Source organism: Lobosporangium transversale (genome assembly GCF_002105155.1).
Source record: "Lobosporangium transversale strain NRRL 3116 chromosome Unknown BCR41scaffold_5, whole genome shotgun sequence".
Classification (NCBI taxonomy): Eukaryota; Fungi; Mortierellomycota; class Mortierellomycetes; order Mortierellales; family Mortierellaceae; genus Lobosporangium; species Lobosporangium transversale.
This window is the reverse complement of record NW_019028983.1, coordinates 172,473-189,471: the sequence shown is the minus strand read 5'-3', so window position 1 is coordinate 189,471 and position 16,999 is coordinate 172,473. Positions and strand designations below refer to the sequence as shown.

The window sequence follows — 16,999 nt, the reverse complement described above, 5'->3', positions numbered from 1 at the left end:
GTAAAAAAAAAAAAAAAAAAAAAAAAAAAACGCAATGTGGCTCCAAACGGGTATTGATCTTTTGGCTTCTGTAAGCCTTGCAAAGAACTTTCATAAAGCGGCATTAGACATATTCTTTTCTCAAATGATCTCTTATATTCATTAAATTGATCAAATAGACTACTACGAAAATTGAATTGTATTGAATAGCAACTTTAACTCTAGCGCTGTTCGCTACTTGCAAGCCTGTCTCGTTGTTCTCATTCTTCATGCAGAGTATGAGTGGCTTTGACGTTGTAACCTGTTATCTATACATTTCTTGTTCACTTATAACATCCAAATAAAAACAAGTAGATAAATATATATATATATATATATATCTGAATGCAGCTCCATGGGCGTCAAGGAAACACGAGAAATGTAGACAAGGTTAGAATGGTGTTTATTTTGCCTTTCGTACCTGAAAGGGCCTCCCTTGCATAGTTTTGTGCAACAAGTAATAAACACAAGTCTGGCTTCGTGGGGAAGAGCAATCATCAAATAAGAAACACCCAGCGAATGTTGCACATGTGCATACATATTGTTAAATAACAAGAACAAGGCTAGACTCTTTTGTATCAGAGAAATATGGAGATATGAATGTGCAATTAGCAACCAGGCCCCTTTTATTGTCCATAGAAACGGAGCCCAAGCAGCATGTGTGTGAAGTGTTTTTTTTTTTTTTTTTTTTTTTCTATTCTTTTATGTGAATGTTTTTCCATAAATTACCCTGCAGCGTGTATAATTGTTGGCTCTCGTCTTTTAGCCCTTAGTCTATAGCCTCATTTTAACAATTCAACAGTTGTTCGTTTCTAAAAAGTAGGGGCTCTACAGACCCTGAGAGTAAAGAAAATTGGCAATATTGCATAACGGCGTCCGTCGGTGTTTGTTTGTAGCCAAATGATAAAATATGAATATTAATCATAACCCTAGTGTGAACATCAAAGGTACAAGAAGATGTACCCATCTTGGTAATTTTTCCATGGAAGAACCAGAGTAAAGGTGTGTATTACACATGTCCAATGAACTTACACATTTTAAATCATTTCTGCCCTTGCATCAATATTTATTTTAGTTCCTGGGAACTCTAATTTCAAATCTCAAGACAACATCTCCAATCCTTTTTCAAGTCTTTCTCTCTAGATCCTTTATAGTGTTTTCCCGCCATATATACTATACTATGCCATGCAATGGTTGTAATTTGCTGACGAGAATGGTTTGTATCAAATAATATTCTCGACCATATTTGCTGATGCAAGACAATGAAACTAAAACGGTTCATAATTTTCAAAGCAGAAGCAGGAGTGCGGCAAAATAGAATAGATATATATATGGATTTGCAAGGGAAGGGAAAAATAGAGAGCCCTTCCTTGTCTTTGAGATTAGTTGATTTTGCCATTGTCAATAGTCAGAACATGGGGTTTATTCGTTCAAGAGAAACTTGGGACTATAATTATAATAAAACATCGTTCCGGGGCTTACAATCATAAAGTTGGCTCTCGTATCATATAAAGGCAATGCTTTCTACCAACCCTTCCAACTATTTGAACATTTTTCATTTTCCCTTCTTTCCTTTCCCTTCTTCCTTCCTCCCCCTCCCTCTCATTCATCTCACCACGACGCAACCGACTTGGTTCCGTCTTTGTCTCCTCCCTCTCTATCGCCCCCTTCCAGCCCTTGTCAGGGTCTAATTGTCATTCACTTACACAAACGCAACGCAATTTAACCGTTTCCAATTCCTTTAACGGCTTCTCCTCCCTTCTCCTACAGACTGTTTGGATCTTCACCCACTTTCTCCACTACCGCTTTCACAGCATATACATTATTACCCTAAAAAATCCCTCCCACATCATTCGATTATGAAGTTCACCACCATCATCTCCGTGGCTATCGCCCTCTGTGTTGTGTCCACCAACGCAGCTCCTGTTAGTACGACTAAGGTCTCTGGTAGCAAGGCCACAACTACTCCAACCCCACCTCCAAAAGCTCGTGACCCTTGTGCAGATTTGGCGGCTCAGGGCAAGAACTCTGATTCTATCTTGAAGTTCAACACAGTGCGAGACTGTTATCGTGCTCAAACATTCAAGCCAGAGGTAGCAGAAAAGATTTTGACGTCGGTTGAGAGCGCCATTGGCAACTTTTACGCCTTTATCGACAATGCAAAAGAGGCTCATGGCGCTCCCTTCAAGACTCCTAGAGTTGATCTGTTGGCTGAATTGAAAAAGATTCGGCGAACCAAGTGGAAGAATGATTATGACTTCAATATGGCTTTGACCTACCTCACTTTCTCTGCCAACGATGGACACTTGGCCTATCGAAGTAAAGATCATTTTATTCTGTTTTTTTTTAAATGAAAATGAAATGAAAAAGGGCGATCACTTCGGCAAAAAAAAAAAAAAAAAAAAAAAAAAAAAGCAACTATTTTTAAACATTAGCCTTCCAGACGGGCATTGGGGGGGCTATGAGACATGATTTTTTGTTTCTGTTTATTAACGGTTTTTCCCTCTGCGTTTTTTTTTTTTTAATTCTTTTATAGGCGATTGTTACCACACTGCAAAATTCCTTCAGCCCATCTCTCTCTATGCCCCTGTTGTTAATGATGTCCAGAACATCCGTGTCTTCTTTGCAGATGACACTCAGGAGGGCGTTCCCAAGACAGCATTGACAGACTGTATTGTCACCGAAATTGATGGCGTGCCTGCTCTTAAGGCCGTCCAGGACTTTGCTGATCGCACCTCTGCAATCTCTAAGGATCCCGGTGTGCGTCTTAATGATGCTCTTGCCAGCACATCCTGGTACAATGAATGGTTGATCAGTCCCGGCGGCTTTGCGAGTCGCTGGGAGGTTCCTAAGAAGAACTCAATGGATTATACGATCCAGTGCGCTAGTGGTGCCCCTCAGAAGTTGACTGTTCCTTGGATTGTCAAGCCCGCAGATGCATTCGAGTTCCATACATTCCGGGATACAAAGACTTACTGGGACGTTCAGTGCGCAGCTCCCCTGTCGCCTTATAACAACCGCCTTAGCAGGACCGCTAACAACGCAACCACTCAGGGTCTTAACTATCGTGTGAACGAGGTCCCTGCCACGACTCTTTTCCGTGAGCGTGGTAGGATTCAGTTGCCCGGCGGTGGCAAGAATGGTCGTGTTGGTCCTATCCAGGTGATCTCGAAGGCCAAAGAGATCTTGCTCACTGCCACCACTGCGTTCTACAGAATCAACAAGTCCAATGCCTGTGTTGCTGTGATTGCCTCTGAAGAAGCTGCCTACTACAAGTTTGATCCCTCCGATTATCTGCAGTTCATCGAAGGCCTTGAGAAGTTGCGTGATGGAGGATGTAAGAAACTGATTTTGGACATGACCAACAATGGTGGTGGCTCAGTTGATTTCGCCTACTTTATCAACCAAGTCTTCTTCCCAAAGGCAAAGCCTTACTTTGTGGAAGATCTGCGCTCGAATAAGTATGTCCAGGGTGCTGCTAAGATTGCTGTCAAACAATCAAACCCTCGTTCCGTCTTTGATGCTCGTGGATACGTCAGCATGGCTACCAACAAGGTCTACACAGATGATTCCATGTTCACAAAGGGTGTCAACATGAAGCGTGGAGGTGTTACTCAGACTTACAGCCAGAAGAATTATTTTGAGTATGGATGGCCCTTCATGCCTATGGCCAAGAACAGAACTCTCCCTTGGAAGGCTTCTGACATGGCTATTGTCACCAACGGTTTCTGTGGCTCTGCCTGCACCATGATTGCCACTCGCTTCAACATCGTCCACAAGGTCAAGACTTATGCTGTCGGCGGTGTGCACAAGAGACCCCTTTCCTACTTCTCCTTCCCTGGAGGCTTTGTCATGGACAATGAGAGTTTGACGAACGATATTAAGCAGCTCAACTACAAGGCTAAAGGTGGGCCCTCCAACCTGGTGACCAAGTCAACCTTAAACGTTGCTGTCGGTGAGATCTATGCTACTGAGACCAGCAAGGTTCCTCTGGAGTACGATACCAAGTATTTCCCTGCAAACGTTCACTTGGATCAGGATCCTGTTTCAGCCAGAAATCCAGATAACATCTGGATGAAGATCGTTGCAGACTTCAAGTAAAAAAAAAATAAAAAAGCAATCCGGGGTTGCATGTTATGTAGTGATGACAATTTTCAATAAATATAAATACAATGCTCTCTTCTGACATTACGACTACAGCGGCGGAGGAATTTGATCCGCTATAAGCTACTTGGTTTTTTTTTATCATTGTCATAAAAAAAAAAAAAAAAAAAAAAAAAAAAAAACTTATTTATTACTTTCTGGTTTGTGGACTATCCGGGTATCAATTCCATCTTTATCATCGTAGAGAGCTGTCTTGGGCGGAATATATTTTTTTTCCTTCTCTGCGCTATCATCTCCAGCGATTGCACCTTCGCCACCGCCGCCTTCTTTTCCTTCTATTTCTCCTATTCCTTCATGTCCTCTTTCTTCAATATCCTTCTTCCGACTTTCAAGGCTCAAGTCGGTAGTAGATCTGGAGGATGGAGTAGATGCAAGTGCAGATGCTGATAGATTTGAACTTGATTTAGATGATGGCAAAGCAACGACATGTGCGGTCTTCGTCCAATTGTATTTCCTCAAAGCTGAAGATAAATCTTTTTCTACATTCTCTTCGAGTTTCTGCATACTCTGTGCGATCTTCGCTGCCAGACCGCCGCGCTGTGAGGGTGCTTGAACAATTTGGCGCTCAAGTGGATGTAACTCATATTGCTGTCGTCGATGTCTAGGCAGAGGGCGTCTCGGGGATAATTGTTGAGGATGTTTCAACTGTGATTGCAACCCCAACTGTGGTTGTGATTTTGATTGTTCACGGCGAGTCATTGAGGGGATATCCTTGGGAGGAACTGGTGGGATATATTCTAAAGAACTAAAGCCCTGCGTCTGCGTTAATGGGGCTCTGTGAGTTGCTGGGAGATACGGAAGCGCTTTGTGGATCTTTGTATTTTCATCGCTTAGAGCTCTTCGATCCATCCGTCTTCGGGATGTCGGCTCTTCCGCTGCAGATGACGACGTCTCAGATTGTGCATGGGAATGCCTCCGTCTATCGCGGCGACCCTTGAAGTATTGCAAAGGAATCCGCTCCGTAGGCCTGGCAAGGTGATGATCATAATAAGGATTGCCATCATCTTCATCATCATCATCACCATCATCATATTGATCTCTCTCCCAATGATCTCGGGGTTTGCTCCTTTCGTCTCCACTAAGGCTGTCATAGAGGTATTCACTATCTTCATCTTCGAAGTGGCTGTCTTCTACAATGTTATCGAGAGACTTATCGCTCACAAGGCCATTTTCACCGAACGAGTCATTCTCATCCTCCTGCTTTCCACTATCATCCCTGGCTCGGTTACCTAATAATTCTGGTACGGTAGTAGATGGAACTAGTGGTCTGATAGCCTGATTAATGTTCTTTTTGACAGCCTTCATATTGACGTTTAATTGACGACGATCTTCGCCTATACTAACACGAACATTCTGTGCAATGGGTTGGTTAGGTGCTGCACGATCTCTATCGGTTTCATCACGTTGTCGACTATCCTTGCCGCGTCTTCGAATAGCTTCACTATGCTGCCGATTAAATTCACCTTGTCGCCGGTTAGCATTGCCATGAGCGATAGCATTTTGTGACCTGATGATATCCGATTGCCAATTACTCTCAGGGGACTGTAAGACAGATGATCCTGTCAAGGGTGGGCCCATCCGAGCATAATCACCCATGGTTGACTCGGTATGATAGGGATTGTGATCTGAAGGATGAATATTCATATGCTTAGACCATGTTGGCATGTCCCTTGATACAAGTGGGGGTGTGAAGATAGGTGCTGGTGGTGCGGAAGGTGCAGAACCATCATTTTTCCTGTCACTAAAGTTATACTCTGTGAGATCTCTTTCGCGAATGACTTCTTCAGGTTGACCTTCGGATGAAGCTGCTCCTGAAGCCGATGATGATGTGGTTGTTGCTGTAACTTGCGGTAGCCGAGGAATCAGTGCTGGTAAGGAAACTGGCGTTGGGCTCATATTTACATTTGCCGCCTGTTGATGCTGATTAGCCATCTGTTGATAGATTTCGTGTTGATGTTGACGCTGGGCCATGTGTCGCTGTTGTTGACGATAAAGTTCTTTTCTCCGAGCCTGTACCAGTTGCTTATCATCCCAGATCTGGTCCTCACTTACTACACCACTACTGCCTTGATCAAGCGCATAGAACGAAGCAGACTGATGTCCATTCTTGTCCAGCATCCTTGCATGTTGTAATGGCTTGCTACTATATGCTTCCTGCTGCTGTTGTTGCTGTGACTGTGAGCTTTTGACATAAGTTTTTACACTTACAGAATCCCAATCTCCTTGGACAGCTTTACTTTTCCCAAGCGCTACTGCCTTAATGCCGGGGTTACGTTTCTCAATGATATCTCCTGATAATCCATGTCCCGAATTCTCCATCAACCCACAGGACCGTGACAATAGGAATGCGACCGCAGGGAACATTAATGGAAGAGTCGCTACCCCAATATAAGGGATAGAACATAGTGCCCAAACACCAAACGCAAATCCTTGTAATTCCATCTCATGCTCCTTCCACCAGGCTCGCTCCTCCCACTCTTTGAATTGGACACGAACTAAATACGGTTGCAACAACTCGTAAAGGAATAACTGTTGCTGGATCCAGATCTGTATGAGCCAGATGGTCCAATTTGGACCAATAAAGGCGGCCACAAAGAAAATCTTGGCCATTGAATGCTTCGCTCCTTGATGTTGAAGGTATTGTTGTCCAGCCAATAATGCCAATCCTTGACTTGGCCATTTAAAAGCCCCATCTCGATTCAACAACCAGTGAACAACAGCTGTGATAGCATAGACCTTAAATGTCCTCCGAATATAAGATCGTAGCTCAACAAAGTATCGAGGTTCAGGACGGGCTACAAGATCTGCACGCATCTCACATTTAAGTGCTCGCACTGTATCCATGAACAAAGCATCCCAAGGTTTTGGATATAGGTATCGAAACAAGAGAACGGTTGGGAAAAACAGCTGGTTGTATGCGGTACAAATGTTTTGTCGAAGACGCGAAGCAATCAGGTTGACGATCGTCTGAAAAACCAGGCAACGGATGGCAAGTGAGAAGATGGAGGATCGAGTTTTGGAATGCAGCACATTGGAAGCATGGAGATGAAGTTGTAACAAGGAATCGTAAAACTGCTCCAGACCCGAAGCAAAACGGGAAAGGAGATCGCGCAGTGGGTCGTCATTGTCTGCGCTCCTAATAGCTCGAGAAGAAAGAGACGACCAGCGAGAAAGGGAAGGAGTGGTTGAAGAGGAAGTTAAGGTCGAAGGAGGAGGTGTGGCGGGGCTGGCGCTGATGGTCGGAACCATGGTCTTTCAATGGGTGCTACACCCTTCACTTACTGCACTTATTGTACTGACGACTGTAGCACTGAAAGCAAAGAAAGGATTTGGGCTGGAAAGGAGAAGAGGGCGCTGTTGGTTACGTTCACTTTGACAGAAAGATGATACCGAATTATGAAGGATTTGTTATCAATGTGGTCCCCTCGATGAAATTGAGAGCATATGAATGGGAAGAAGTTAGAGAGAAGAGTGAGAGAGCGTGTGTTTTTTGTTGTGGAAGGACAGAGAGGAGTAAGGATGATTGACAATGATGACAGAGAACGATAAAGAAGGCTGAGCAATATAAATGAAGGAAGACTAAAGAGTCGAGTCGAGTCGAGTCGAAAAAAAAAAAAAAAAAAAAATCCATGCCAAGGATTGAGGGCAGTATCAATTGGGAAGTATTCTCTGTCCTCTTGGCAAATTACATTTCCCACAGGTACTGCGTTGCTTTTTGTCACCCTGAGTGATTTCATTCCACTGTCAGTTGGAATTATGTGTCAGTTCAGCAGATTAATGTCCTTACTAATTTCATGTAAAAAAAAAAATTGAGCAAAATGCTTGTAACCAAGAGGGCGTTACGCTTTTCACACCATACAAAGGCCTCGTCCTTGCTGTCTGATAGATCGCATGTCCTTCGCTTCTTGGTATGCATCCTTTATTAGCCTTCAATCCTCGCCAACCCATTACCACACAAGCGACATCCTTGCAGACTTAAACCTTTAGGGTTACTCTTGGACGCTGTGGCTTCATGATAGGATCGATAAAACCCCAGAGAGGCTTATGTCGGGATCCGCAAATTGATAGGGATGAATCGACGATTGAGGTACCGGATAGCCAAGAAAGAGAGAACTGCCAATTATGTCGTGAAGGCTGCTGGGTGTTCTAGCATGATCTTAATTGATCAGATATGGACCGTATTTATACTTCATGCGCTTGAGCTGAAGCGTGCTCCAGATACTCGTATAAAAGTTTGTTGCAAATGCCATAACATTTTATTGCCATATTCGGACAGTACCTTGCATCTCTCTCTCGTCCTTGAAAGGAATATCGCAATGGGACTCTAGACATTTGGAGCAAACAAAAACACGTAATTCCTCACGAAGCTGTGCTGTCTCTTTTTTTTTTTTTTTTTTTTTTTTTTTTTTAGCAAAGGAATATTTGATAATGATCTACTTTACGAAATACTTTTATCAGTTCTTTTATTGAAGAGACGACAGAATAAATTCCATAGGCACAAAAACCTTGGTTGGCATGATTCTTGCAAAGTCTTTAATCATGAACTTCACCTCTTTGTATGGATTGTGAGTGTGTTCGCAATTCCTGTGTGTTGCTCATCCACCTAGAGGAAGACTGTACGAAAAGAAATGAAGAGTATGGATTAATAAGTAAAATGTAGAACTACATTTTGGCCAAAATAAAGTATCCAAATATCAAGTCGTTTGAGAGTTGGCCGCTGCACAGGAATGTTTTGATTACATCGGCTCCAACTTGTTCTTTTCACAATCAAAGAAAGCATGGTCCGTGACAGTAGTGGCGAATGACCTCGCTTCCTGCGTCGTTTTCATCTCCTCGAGAGGCCTGCTAAAAATCCTCAAAAATTAAAGATTTCCCGAGCTCGTGAATTATGTTGGCTATCGTCTTGTTCTAGCTCAAGATGACATTCTAAAAAATGATATCCTCTGTTTTCGTCGCCTTTTTCTTCCCAAGACCTCAGTTTTCTCTTTCCCTCGCGTATCAGATTGCCCTTCAGAATTGATTTAATTGAAGATACGAAGACAACGGATGAAGAGGTAGAAGTATTTTCATCAGACATCAAGACGTGCTAATAGTCGGATTGTATTGCTGTATTGCACCTTTAGAGGCCAAGTTGTAGATGGTTGCGTTTATGAAGAGGAGTGATTTGGTCAATAGCTTCTTCAAGCACGCAGCACAACTGTATTCATACTTTTTACTTTTATAGTTTTTTTTTTTTTTTTTTTTTTTTTTTTTTTTGGAATGAGTATGTGATAGAATGATCCGCTGATCTGATCTGATCTGATCGAACCATGTACTTTGCAAAAAAAAATCAAGAGATGCAAAAAGAGCGTCCTCCAACTATCAACTACTCCTTCTTCTGTATCATTTATTAGGATGATCAAAAGTTGCTTTCTTCGCTAAATTTATCAAAGACACGCCTCTACACAAATGTAAATGCTTTACAGAGGCTTGGCAGTTTGGGTTTGGGTAACCTTCTTGCCATCCTAGTTAGAAAAATAGGTCAAGACACACATAAAAAGGCGTTGTTTAGTCTCAATTGTCCTTTTGAGCATACTCCTGTGGTATGAATTAAATATTTGTTGCGTATGCGCATATTTATTACCTTGAAACGGAAGCGTGGTGGGGGAGCACGGTTGCGACGGCCCTCACGGGAGCGGACACGGACAATGTGGGCGTGAACAGCGCAGGAGATGCAGTAGTGAATCTTAATGTAGAACTTGGGCAAGGTGTATTCTGTGAACAGGTTGTGGAAAAAGGAGACAAGGAAAGATCAGGTCAATATTCATGGATCTATCTTCAAAAAAGCCATAAACACACTCTCCCTTTTTTCATTTCTTTTTATCGCGCTGCAGATACTTTTCGCCATTTTTTCCTGTCGAATAAAACTTACCCTTGTAGACAAGAGCTTCAGTGATATCACGAACGGCAGCCAGCTCGACCATAGGACGAACGGTGTAACGCTTGATGGCCTTGTCCTTAGGGACGCAGCGCGAGCAGTTGGAGCAGCGGACGGGCTTAACGTGGCCACGACCGTTCTTGTTGCGTCCGTGGTTTCTTCTCTTGAAGGTCTGTTGCAGTCAAAATAGAAGATGGTGTATTTTTTAACTGATGAGTATTTTTCTTTTCCTCCTTCCTGATATCCAAGAGCAAAACTGAGGGTGTATGGAATGAAGACACCAAAAATAGGAGAGGATAGTGCAATGATTTTTCCTGATTCTTCAATTAGTTTAGTAATTTCAGTATGTTGAGGTTATCAAGTAGATTATAGCCATCCTTATGTCAATCTAATCGATGTCGGTACTTGCTCTGTCTTCTCTTCCTACTTTCGTAGCGGCATAACTTCGTTGGGGGAGTTTTTTTTTTTTTTTTTCTCTGATGAAGCAAAACTCCACATTTTTTGGAATCCTCCTTATTCCTTCCGTTTCTTGTTGGATAGTTAATGAAAGATACTCTGTCATTCAAAGTAGCTCTCAGTTCCTTTTTCATTATTCATTCCATTGTAAATGTTTTCTCATTAGATTTTTATAACACCATGGGGTGATATAGTCATGACTCCAGGACATCTGATGGAGCCCTTTTGAGTATCTGCGAATTTATAATTGCGCCGATAGACAGTTCCTTCGATAGGTGTATAAAGCATTTGGTTGATAAAGATCTGTAAATGGATGAGTGTTGGATAGTTGGATGCATGCTCTGTATGTCCAAATGGATGTACTGACTGATGATGATGGATGCCTATGGCCCAACCATGTCTACCAATAAATGTCCAACCCTTTATAATTCTAATAGCATGGTCTCTGTACCATATTGAAGTGGAAAGAAAGAACTCTATTGCCCACTGCGACACTGATCATAAATAAAAATTTCCTCTAAAAAGTCACAGGCGAGCTCCTTAATTCTTACTTTGTGGGAAATGTATTACGCTCGCTAAAAAAAAAAATATTATTTACAACGGATAAAGATGACTAGGGTAGTAAAATAGGATGCAAATGAAGCAGGAACGACAGGGGTAATGCATATAACAAGCTCTCCACAATCTCAAGGGATAATAATAATAGTGCTGTAAACAAGTAAGACAGTGAGTGAAATAAGTGAAAACAACAGTTTAAAAACAGGCAAGTTGCTTCCTGACTTCTTCAATCTCTTTCGTTGTTGCTTCCATCTTAGATCGGATCTCCTGACGCTCACGCTCGGCCTCTTTGAAATCGCCTTTTGAGTGATCTATAGTCCTTCGGGCATCCTCGATATTTATCTGCAATTTTTGCAACCGTGCTTCGTGTGCTCTATTTTTTTTTTTTTTTTTTTTTTTTTGAATAGCATAGTGAGACAAAATTCTCCTCTATCAACATCAAAACGACTAAATTGTAACTCTGATAAAAATATGCCTACCGTGTCTTCATGGCCACCTGTTCCTTTTTCACATTATGCTGAAGAATCAGGGATGAGAGGTGTCTATTAAACTTGCTCGTAAGTCGCGCCTGGTACTTTGCAACCTCCTTATCCATGTCACTACCCTTGCTTAGGCTGTATCTGCTTCTAAGGGCCTCAAATTCTTGTTCAATCGATAAATCCAGTTTCATTTGCAACCCAGCGCCTTCGAGATCGAAATCCGCGTCTTCCAGCTGAGCTTCAGCGTCCGAAATAAACTTAATCTGTTCTATTAATTCAGCTACCAAGGCAGATTTTTCTCTAAGCTTCTGTACCTTCTTGTCATTTTCTTCTAACCTCGCCATTACCTCCTCACGCTCTAACTCAAGTGCTTCCAACACTAATCTTTCCTCGTCAAGCTCATTAAACATGATCTTTTCTGCAATCTCGGCTTCATATTTTTCAACTTCAGCTCTCCATACATCGGCCTCAAAAGTCTTTTCACCGACTTGTTGCTCTAGTTCATCTATCCATTTACTGTGTTTTTCGATCTCTTGTTCTTGATCAGCAACTTGTGCTTTCACTTCCACCTGCTCTTTCTCTGCATTGTCAATACGTTCCATGAGATCATCCTCTTCCTTTTGAAATTCAGATCTTGCGAGATGAAGTTTGGTCTCTTCCTGCTCTGCCTGTTGTTGTAGCTCCATGACAACTCGTTTCACTTCCTCAAGTTCGTTCTCAAGCTTCCGCACGATCTCAAGGTCTTTCTGTGATGCATTTTGTTCTTGTGGGGATAAAGGCGAACAATGCTTTGGTTTTTTTGTAAAATCGAGATGTGTCTGAGTAGGTGGACTGGGCTTCTCTGGGCTTGCAGCAACAGCAGCAGAAGCACTGGTTTGAGGTTTGGCAAGCGGCTTCTTTCCAATAATCCATGGCATTAATGAATATAGAAGATATATGAGTAATAAATCAGCAAATGAAATCTCTCTCTGTTCAGAAGTTTTTTGAGGGTGAACCAGCGCCTAAAATGCTATGTACCTCTTGCACCTGTTTCCCTTTTCCAGTCCCCGGCAAAGAATGTATGCGACTCTGAGCAATTCAAAAAAAAAAAAAAAAAAAAAAAAATGGAAAAATAGAAATATCAATTATTAGATAATGCATCTTTTAACATGTCAATTGCATTATACGAATGATTGAATCCATACATGTCGCTTGATAAAATTTGTGATAGGGTTCAACGGCGTTGTTTCGATCAGTTGAGATGACGGCTAATAACAGTAATACCAAAGAGATATACCAGTTAATACAGTTGAATGTATAAAAACAATATAAAAAAACGCCAAGTAAACTTCTCCCATTTTACCGTATGGCTGGTCTTTTGTGTCTTTTGCGGAGGCATACCCTCAGCAGCGCCCTTTAAAGAGTTTAATGAATTTTGAAGACCATGAAATCATAAAGGGAGGTCGAGATTAGACTTGGGGTTCATGTTTTAGAAAATAGGTGTGTTGTGTGAATAAGTGACAAACAAAAAAAAAAAATAAAATAAAAAAAAAAAATAGAATATTTTCCTGCACCTCAGGTTTGTTTTTGGTTAACTGTCCAGTCTTCAGGACTCTCGAATGACCGAGGTGTGCCTCAATGGCATTTTCATCTGGCATGGCTGGGCGTGCGTGTGTATGTGTGTATCTATTATATGTTGTTGAGGGTCTTTTGAATTAAAGCGAGGTGTTAATGTGTCTTTTAAATGTAGAAACATTCAAATGCTGCATTCAGAAAGATGGCTGGAAGTAAAAATGATCTGAACTCAAATATTGCGCCTAAATTACGCCATGCCTATTAAGGCGCGTGTCGTTAAGGGAGGAAAAAAAAATCGCTGTGGCAACCCATTTTCTCATAATATGGGATTTATCATTCTAACTTTGTATCCTCCAACCATCCTCCCTCCTCCCTTCATTGTTATATTTTCCACCTCAAAATGGCGGCAGGAAATCAGACACGCATTGGATTCACACAGAGCAAGCCTGGCCAGCGCAGGGCCCTTGACTCGGTATGTGTTTACGATTGCCGCATGAAGTGTACATGGTGTCTTATCACTGTCAGGTCTCAATTAACCGCCTTTATTTTACTTTTATTTTATTTTTAAATATATATATCAGAAACGTACCAAGCCAAACAAGGATGCAGAGGCAGGCAGTCAAGATGATCGTGAGTCCTCACTAACTCGTGAAGAACTACTATTGCAGCGAGCGGATAAAGTTTTCCAAACAATGGAGGAAAAACTCGTAAGTTTTTTTTTTTTTTTTTTTTTTTTTTTTACCAGATCAGGAAAGCGAAGGACCACTGTAAGCCAGAAAGACAGTGAAGTAGGCAATGGCAAAAAGGAATCTGAGCTTATAAATGCCGATTTCTCTCTTTTATCGTTCGTAAAAAATGGTAGGCTCAGTATAGAAAGAAAAAAGAAGAGAAAACTGTTCAGAAGGACACACGACAAATGCGTCTCCAGTCAATAACAACCTCAGATATGAAGACAGAGAGCAACGGTGCTAGCACCACTCAAAGGACTCTGCGACAATCAACAAGGATAGCCGCTGTCGTCAGCAAAACCCAGGCATCAATTGATTCCCATCCAGTCAGCGAGAGCGCGAGGAATAAGGAAAATGATCAGACGAAAGAAGCCGCTAAAGACCTGAGCGGATATACAAATATTTCAAAAACGGGTGGTGACGATCACAACATTGTAATTATAAGTCCCGATAGTACTGATCTTCCTACTAGAGCAAAGGCAGGATCAGAGGCACCACCATCACCTGCGCAAACTGTTGTATCTGCGGAGCATGGAGAAGCTGTGCTCAAAAAAGTGGAATTAGATGAGGGAGCTGCAGATGAAGAAGCTGTAGATGACAAGACATTGACCAACGAAAAAGATTTTGCAAAGCCTGTAGAAACGGATACGGTTCAATCTACTGCACCATATAAAGTGACTCAAAAACCTGTAGTAGAAGATACCATTCTGCAGGACAGTAGTGAAGGTTGCTTTACAGAAAAAGAGGTTGAGGGCGAGGATGAGGACAACATTCACCCCTTAGCTCGCACTGTTGTCAAGGTTGCACCTCGATCCAGGAAACCTCAAGTTGAGGAAGAGATTATCAATACCAACAGCCCGAAAGTCGATACTCGATCACCATATAATATACCAGCCAAGGTTGCTCAAATGACTACCATTCGGGAACCAAAGACTGACGCTTTTACACTACCACTGCCCAGCCACATGGCCGTTTTACTTGCAAATTTCAATGCGTTTGAAAACCTTTTAATATTCTCAAAGAGACAAGGACGTCCATGTTTCTATCATAGATTGAAGAGGCATGTTGAACTTCATTCATCAAGGTAAGCGAGCGATAATATTGTCACTTACATCCATATTCATCTATTTATCAAACATGAGTCTAATGGTTGATATATATATCCCCGCCTCTTTACGGACCTCATACTTTAGAAACTTTGAGATCAGTCATCTAGCGCAATTCAAGACTCTTCTGCCGGAAGGCTACAGGTTCACAGCAGCACCATGTATGGTCGACGGTGTCAAGACACGATCTATTTTCATCGAGATGCTTAACTTGGAGGATGAATCTAACCATTTTGTACCGCAAGCTGAAAAAAGAAAGAAGTTATTTTTGGAGCGCCTCCACAACCATGTCAAAGCATTTCATCAGGTAAACAGTTTTACTTTGTGAGGTTGATATCGTTTTCATTAGATGTTATTAAGGCTTGAGATGGTATCTTTGATGAGGAACTCCATTGTTTTTATTTATTTATTAATTAATTAAATTTTATTTTATTTTATTTTGTTTTTTACTTTTTACTCAATCTTTCACGCGTCAGAAATTCCTTACATCTACAACACCGCCACGGACGGATACATACCCTCGGAGCTGGCATCCTGAGTTTGATTTGGAGAGTGTAACACCAGTTGAGGAATCTGAAGTGCCACTATTGAAGCCAGCTGTAATTGATGTGTGGAAGGTGGACCTCAAGGATCTGAGGAGTCAGAACCATGTTAGACAGCAAGAAACCAAAACCGAAGTGCCGGCTAGCACTACATCTGATGTAGAAGAAAAAAAATCTGTTGCTTCTGCAGAGTCAGACAAAAATGACACTACTTCCATTCCAACTACGACTACGACTCCTATCACTGATACTTCATCCGCTACGAAGCCTCTTACAGCATTGGAGCAACTCAAAGAACGGGTACTGCGAAGAAATATGCATTCAATAACCTAAATAGCTTTATAATGGGTGTTTTATAATACTATGAAGAATTAATTGATGTATGCTAACGCTCCAAGTCGAAATCTTTTATTTTTTTTTGTTTTTTTATTATTATTATTTTAAAGATTCGACTGAAGCAACTGGAGATGAAGGAGGCTAGTAAAACTCTTGCAAGTCCGGAAGAAAAGCATGAACGACTCATTGCATCTCGATTGCCAAACGTATTCGATTTAGTCCGATTTAAGCGTGTAGATGTGACGCCGCTCAAGTCACTAGTGGAACTAGTCGTCAAGAGTTCAAGGATGCCTATTTCAGAGGTTGAAGGGAGAGAAAGTTTAGAAATGCTGGCCAAATTTCTACCAGAATGGTGCACCGTCTTTTCGTTGGCGGATGGGTGCCAGTACTTTAAAGTTCTAAGAGACAATGAGAAGGGCGAAAAAATCGCACACGATGAGAGAGCATTGAGGGCACGACTGGTATCGAAGAGTTCACGCAAGCCCTAGACTGATTGTGTATTCAACCCTTTCCATCAAGTATTAAGCATGCTGAAATGGTAGTTATGTAGTAATGTAGTATTAATATCCTTTAAACTGGAAGGCCTTACGGCAGTTAAATAATGGATCGCTTATTGCTTTCTAATTTGGTCAAATTGGCCTAGGACATTTTCAAGGATAAATGTCGTTCAATGTAGATATTCTCTTTTAGAGGGTCCTGAGATTCAATAATTTTCCCTATGCCTGAGATACTATCCTCGGCATAGTACGTCCTCTCGTCATTTCTGCGAACTGGGCTACTTTATCAGCATTACATTGATGTAAGCAGATTACCTCCGATAGAACAGGATCAGTGGATTCACAGAAGTCCCCTGTCACTCTTCGATGAATAAAAAACAAAGCTGATAGGCCTAGGACTCGTCATTCACAAATGGTATCTGCAAGACCTTCTCATATCTTGATAGTATCATCCTATAGACACAAGTATCAATGACACTCTGGCCGCAGACCAAGACATCTCTACTTCCCACCTCAACATCCTAACAGCTATCCATCAAAATTCAATCAATGGACTTGTCACTTACACGGATCTGGTTAACCAAGTCAGCTGGAACTAGGACCTGGCTCTTGTGTTGTTTTTTTAAGTTATCGCTTCTGACAAC

At 41.7% G+C, this 16,999-nt stretch overlaps 5 protein-coding genes across 5 annotated transcripts; 2 read left to right on the top strand and 3 right to left on the bottom strand.

Moving 5' to 3' along the window:
• Positions 1-1,554: 1,554 nt before the first annotated feature.
• On the top strand, positions 1,555-4,201 carry BCR41DRAFT_383968 (hypothetical protein). The gene is made up of 2 exons (XM_022027518.1): positions 1,555-2,337; positions 2,555-4,201. Exons 1-2 carry the CDS (start codon positions 1,878-1,880, stop codon positions 4,117-4,119), a joined length of 2,025 nt encoding a protein of 674 aa, XP_021884652.1. The 5' UTR covers positions 1,555-1,877; the 3' UTR covers positions 4,120-4,201.
• A 104-nt stretch (positions 4,202-4,305) lies between these two features.
• On the bottom strand, positions 4,306-7,431 carry BCR41DRAFT_367905 (hypothetical protein; the record flags this gene model as incomplete). The annotated part of the gene is made up of 1 exon (XM_022026346.1): positions 4,306-7,431. The coding sequence occupies one exon, from the start codon at positions 7,429-7,431 to the stop codon at positions 4,306-4,308; it is 3,126 nt and encodes a 1,041-aa protein (XP_021884651.1).
• Positions 7,432-9,703: 2,272 nt separating this feature from the next.
• On the bottom strand, positions 9,704-10,256 carry BCR41DRAFT_300725 (ribosomal protein S26e-domain-containing protein; the record flags this gene model as incomplete). Its single annotated transcript, XM_022020588.1, has 2 exons — positions 9,704-9,936; positions 10,094-10,256. Coding segments are annotated over 2 exons (396 nt in total), but the record flags the coding sequence as incomplete, so codon positions are not given.
• Positions 10,257-11,107: 851 nt separating this feature from the next.
• BCR41DRAFT_347039 (hypothetical protein) lies at positions 11,108-13,061 on the bottom strand. The gene is made up of 5 exons (XM_022023013.1): positions 12,935-13,061; positions 12,777-12,839; positions 12,610-12,660; positions 11,593-12,488; positions 11,108-11,486 (listed from the first exon to the last, which is right to left on the bottom strand). The coding sequence occupies exons 1-5, from the start codon at positions 12,968-12,970 to the stop codon at positions 11,309-11,311; spliced, it is 1,224 nt and encodes a 407-aa protein (XP_021884649.1). The 5' UTR covers positions 12,971-13,061; the 3' UTR covers positions 11,108-11,308.
• An 889-nt stretch (positions 13,062-13,950) lies between these two features.
• On the top strand, positions 13,951-16,673 carry BCR41DRAFT_178214 (hypothetical protein). The gene is made up of 5 exons (XM_022019752.1): positions 13,951-14,004; positions 14,507-14,958; positions 15,068-15,287; positions 15,457-15,822; positions 15,969-16,673. Exons 1-5 carry the CDS (start codon positions 14,002-14,004, stop codon positions 16,344-16,346), a joined length of 1,419 nt encoding a protein of 472 aa, XP_021884648.1. The 5' UTR covers positions 13,951-14,001; the 3' UTR covers positions 16,347-16,673.
• The last annotated feature ends 326 nt before the right edge of the window (positions 16,674-16,999 follow it).

Coding starts and splice junctions, on each gene's coding strand:
- BCR41DRAFT_383968 (XM_022027518.1), top strand. CDS start 1,878: ATGAAGTTCACCACCATCATCTCCGTGGCTATCGCCCTCTGTGTTGTG. Junction 2,338..2,554: donor TGGACACTTGGCCTATCGAA/GTAAAGATCATT, acceptor ATTCTTTTATAG/GCGATTGTTACCACACTGCA.
- BCR41DRAFT_347039 (XM_022023013.1), bottom strand. CDS start 12,970: ATGCCTCCGCAAAAGACACAAAAGACCAGCCATACG. Junction 12,489..12,609: donor AAGGGAAACAGGTGCAAGAG/GTACATAGCATT, acceptor ATTATTGGAAAG/AAGCCGCTTGCCAAACCTCA. Junction 11,487..11,592: donor CAGGTGGCCATGAAGACACG/GTAGGCATATTT, acceptor AAAAAAAAATAG/AGCACACGAAGCACGGTTGC.
- BCR41DRAFT_178214 (XM_022019752.1), top strand. Junction 15,288..15,456: donor ATGTCAAAGCATTTCATCAG/GTAAACAGTTTT, acceptor TTCACGCGTCAG/AAATTCCTTACATCTACAAC. Junction 15,823..15,968: donor TGGAGCAACTCAAAGAACGG/GTACTGCGAAGA, acceptor ATTATTTTAAAG/ATTCGACTGAAGCAACTGGA.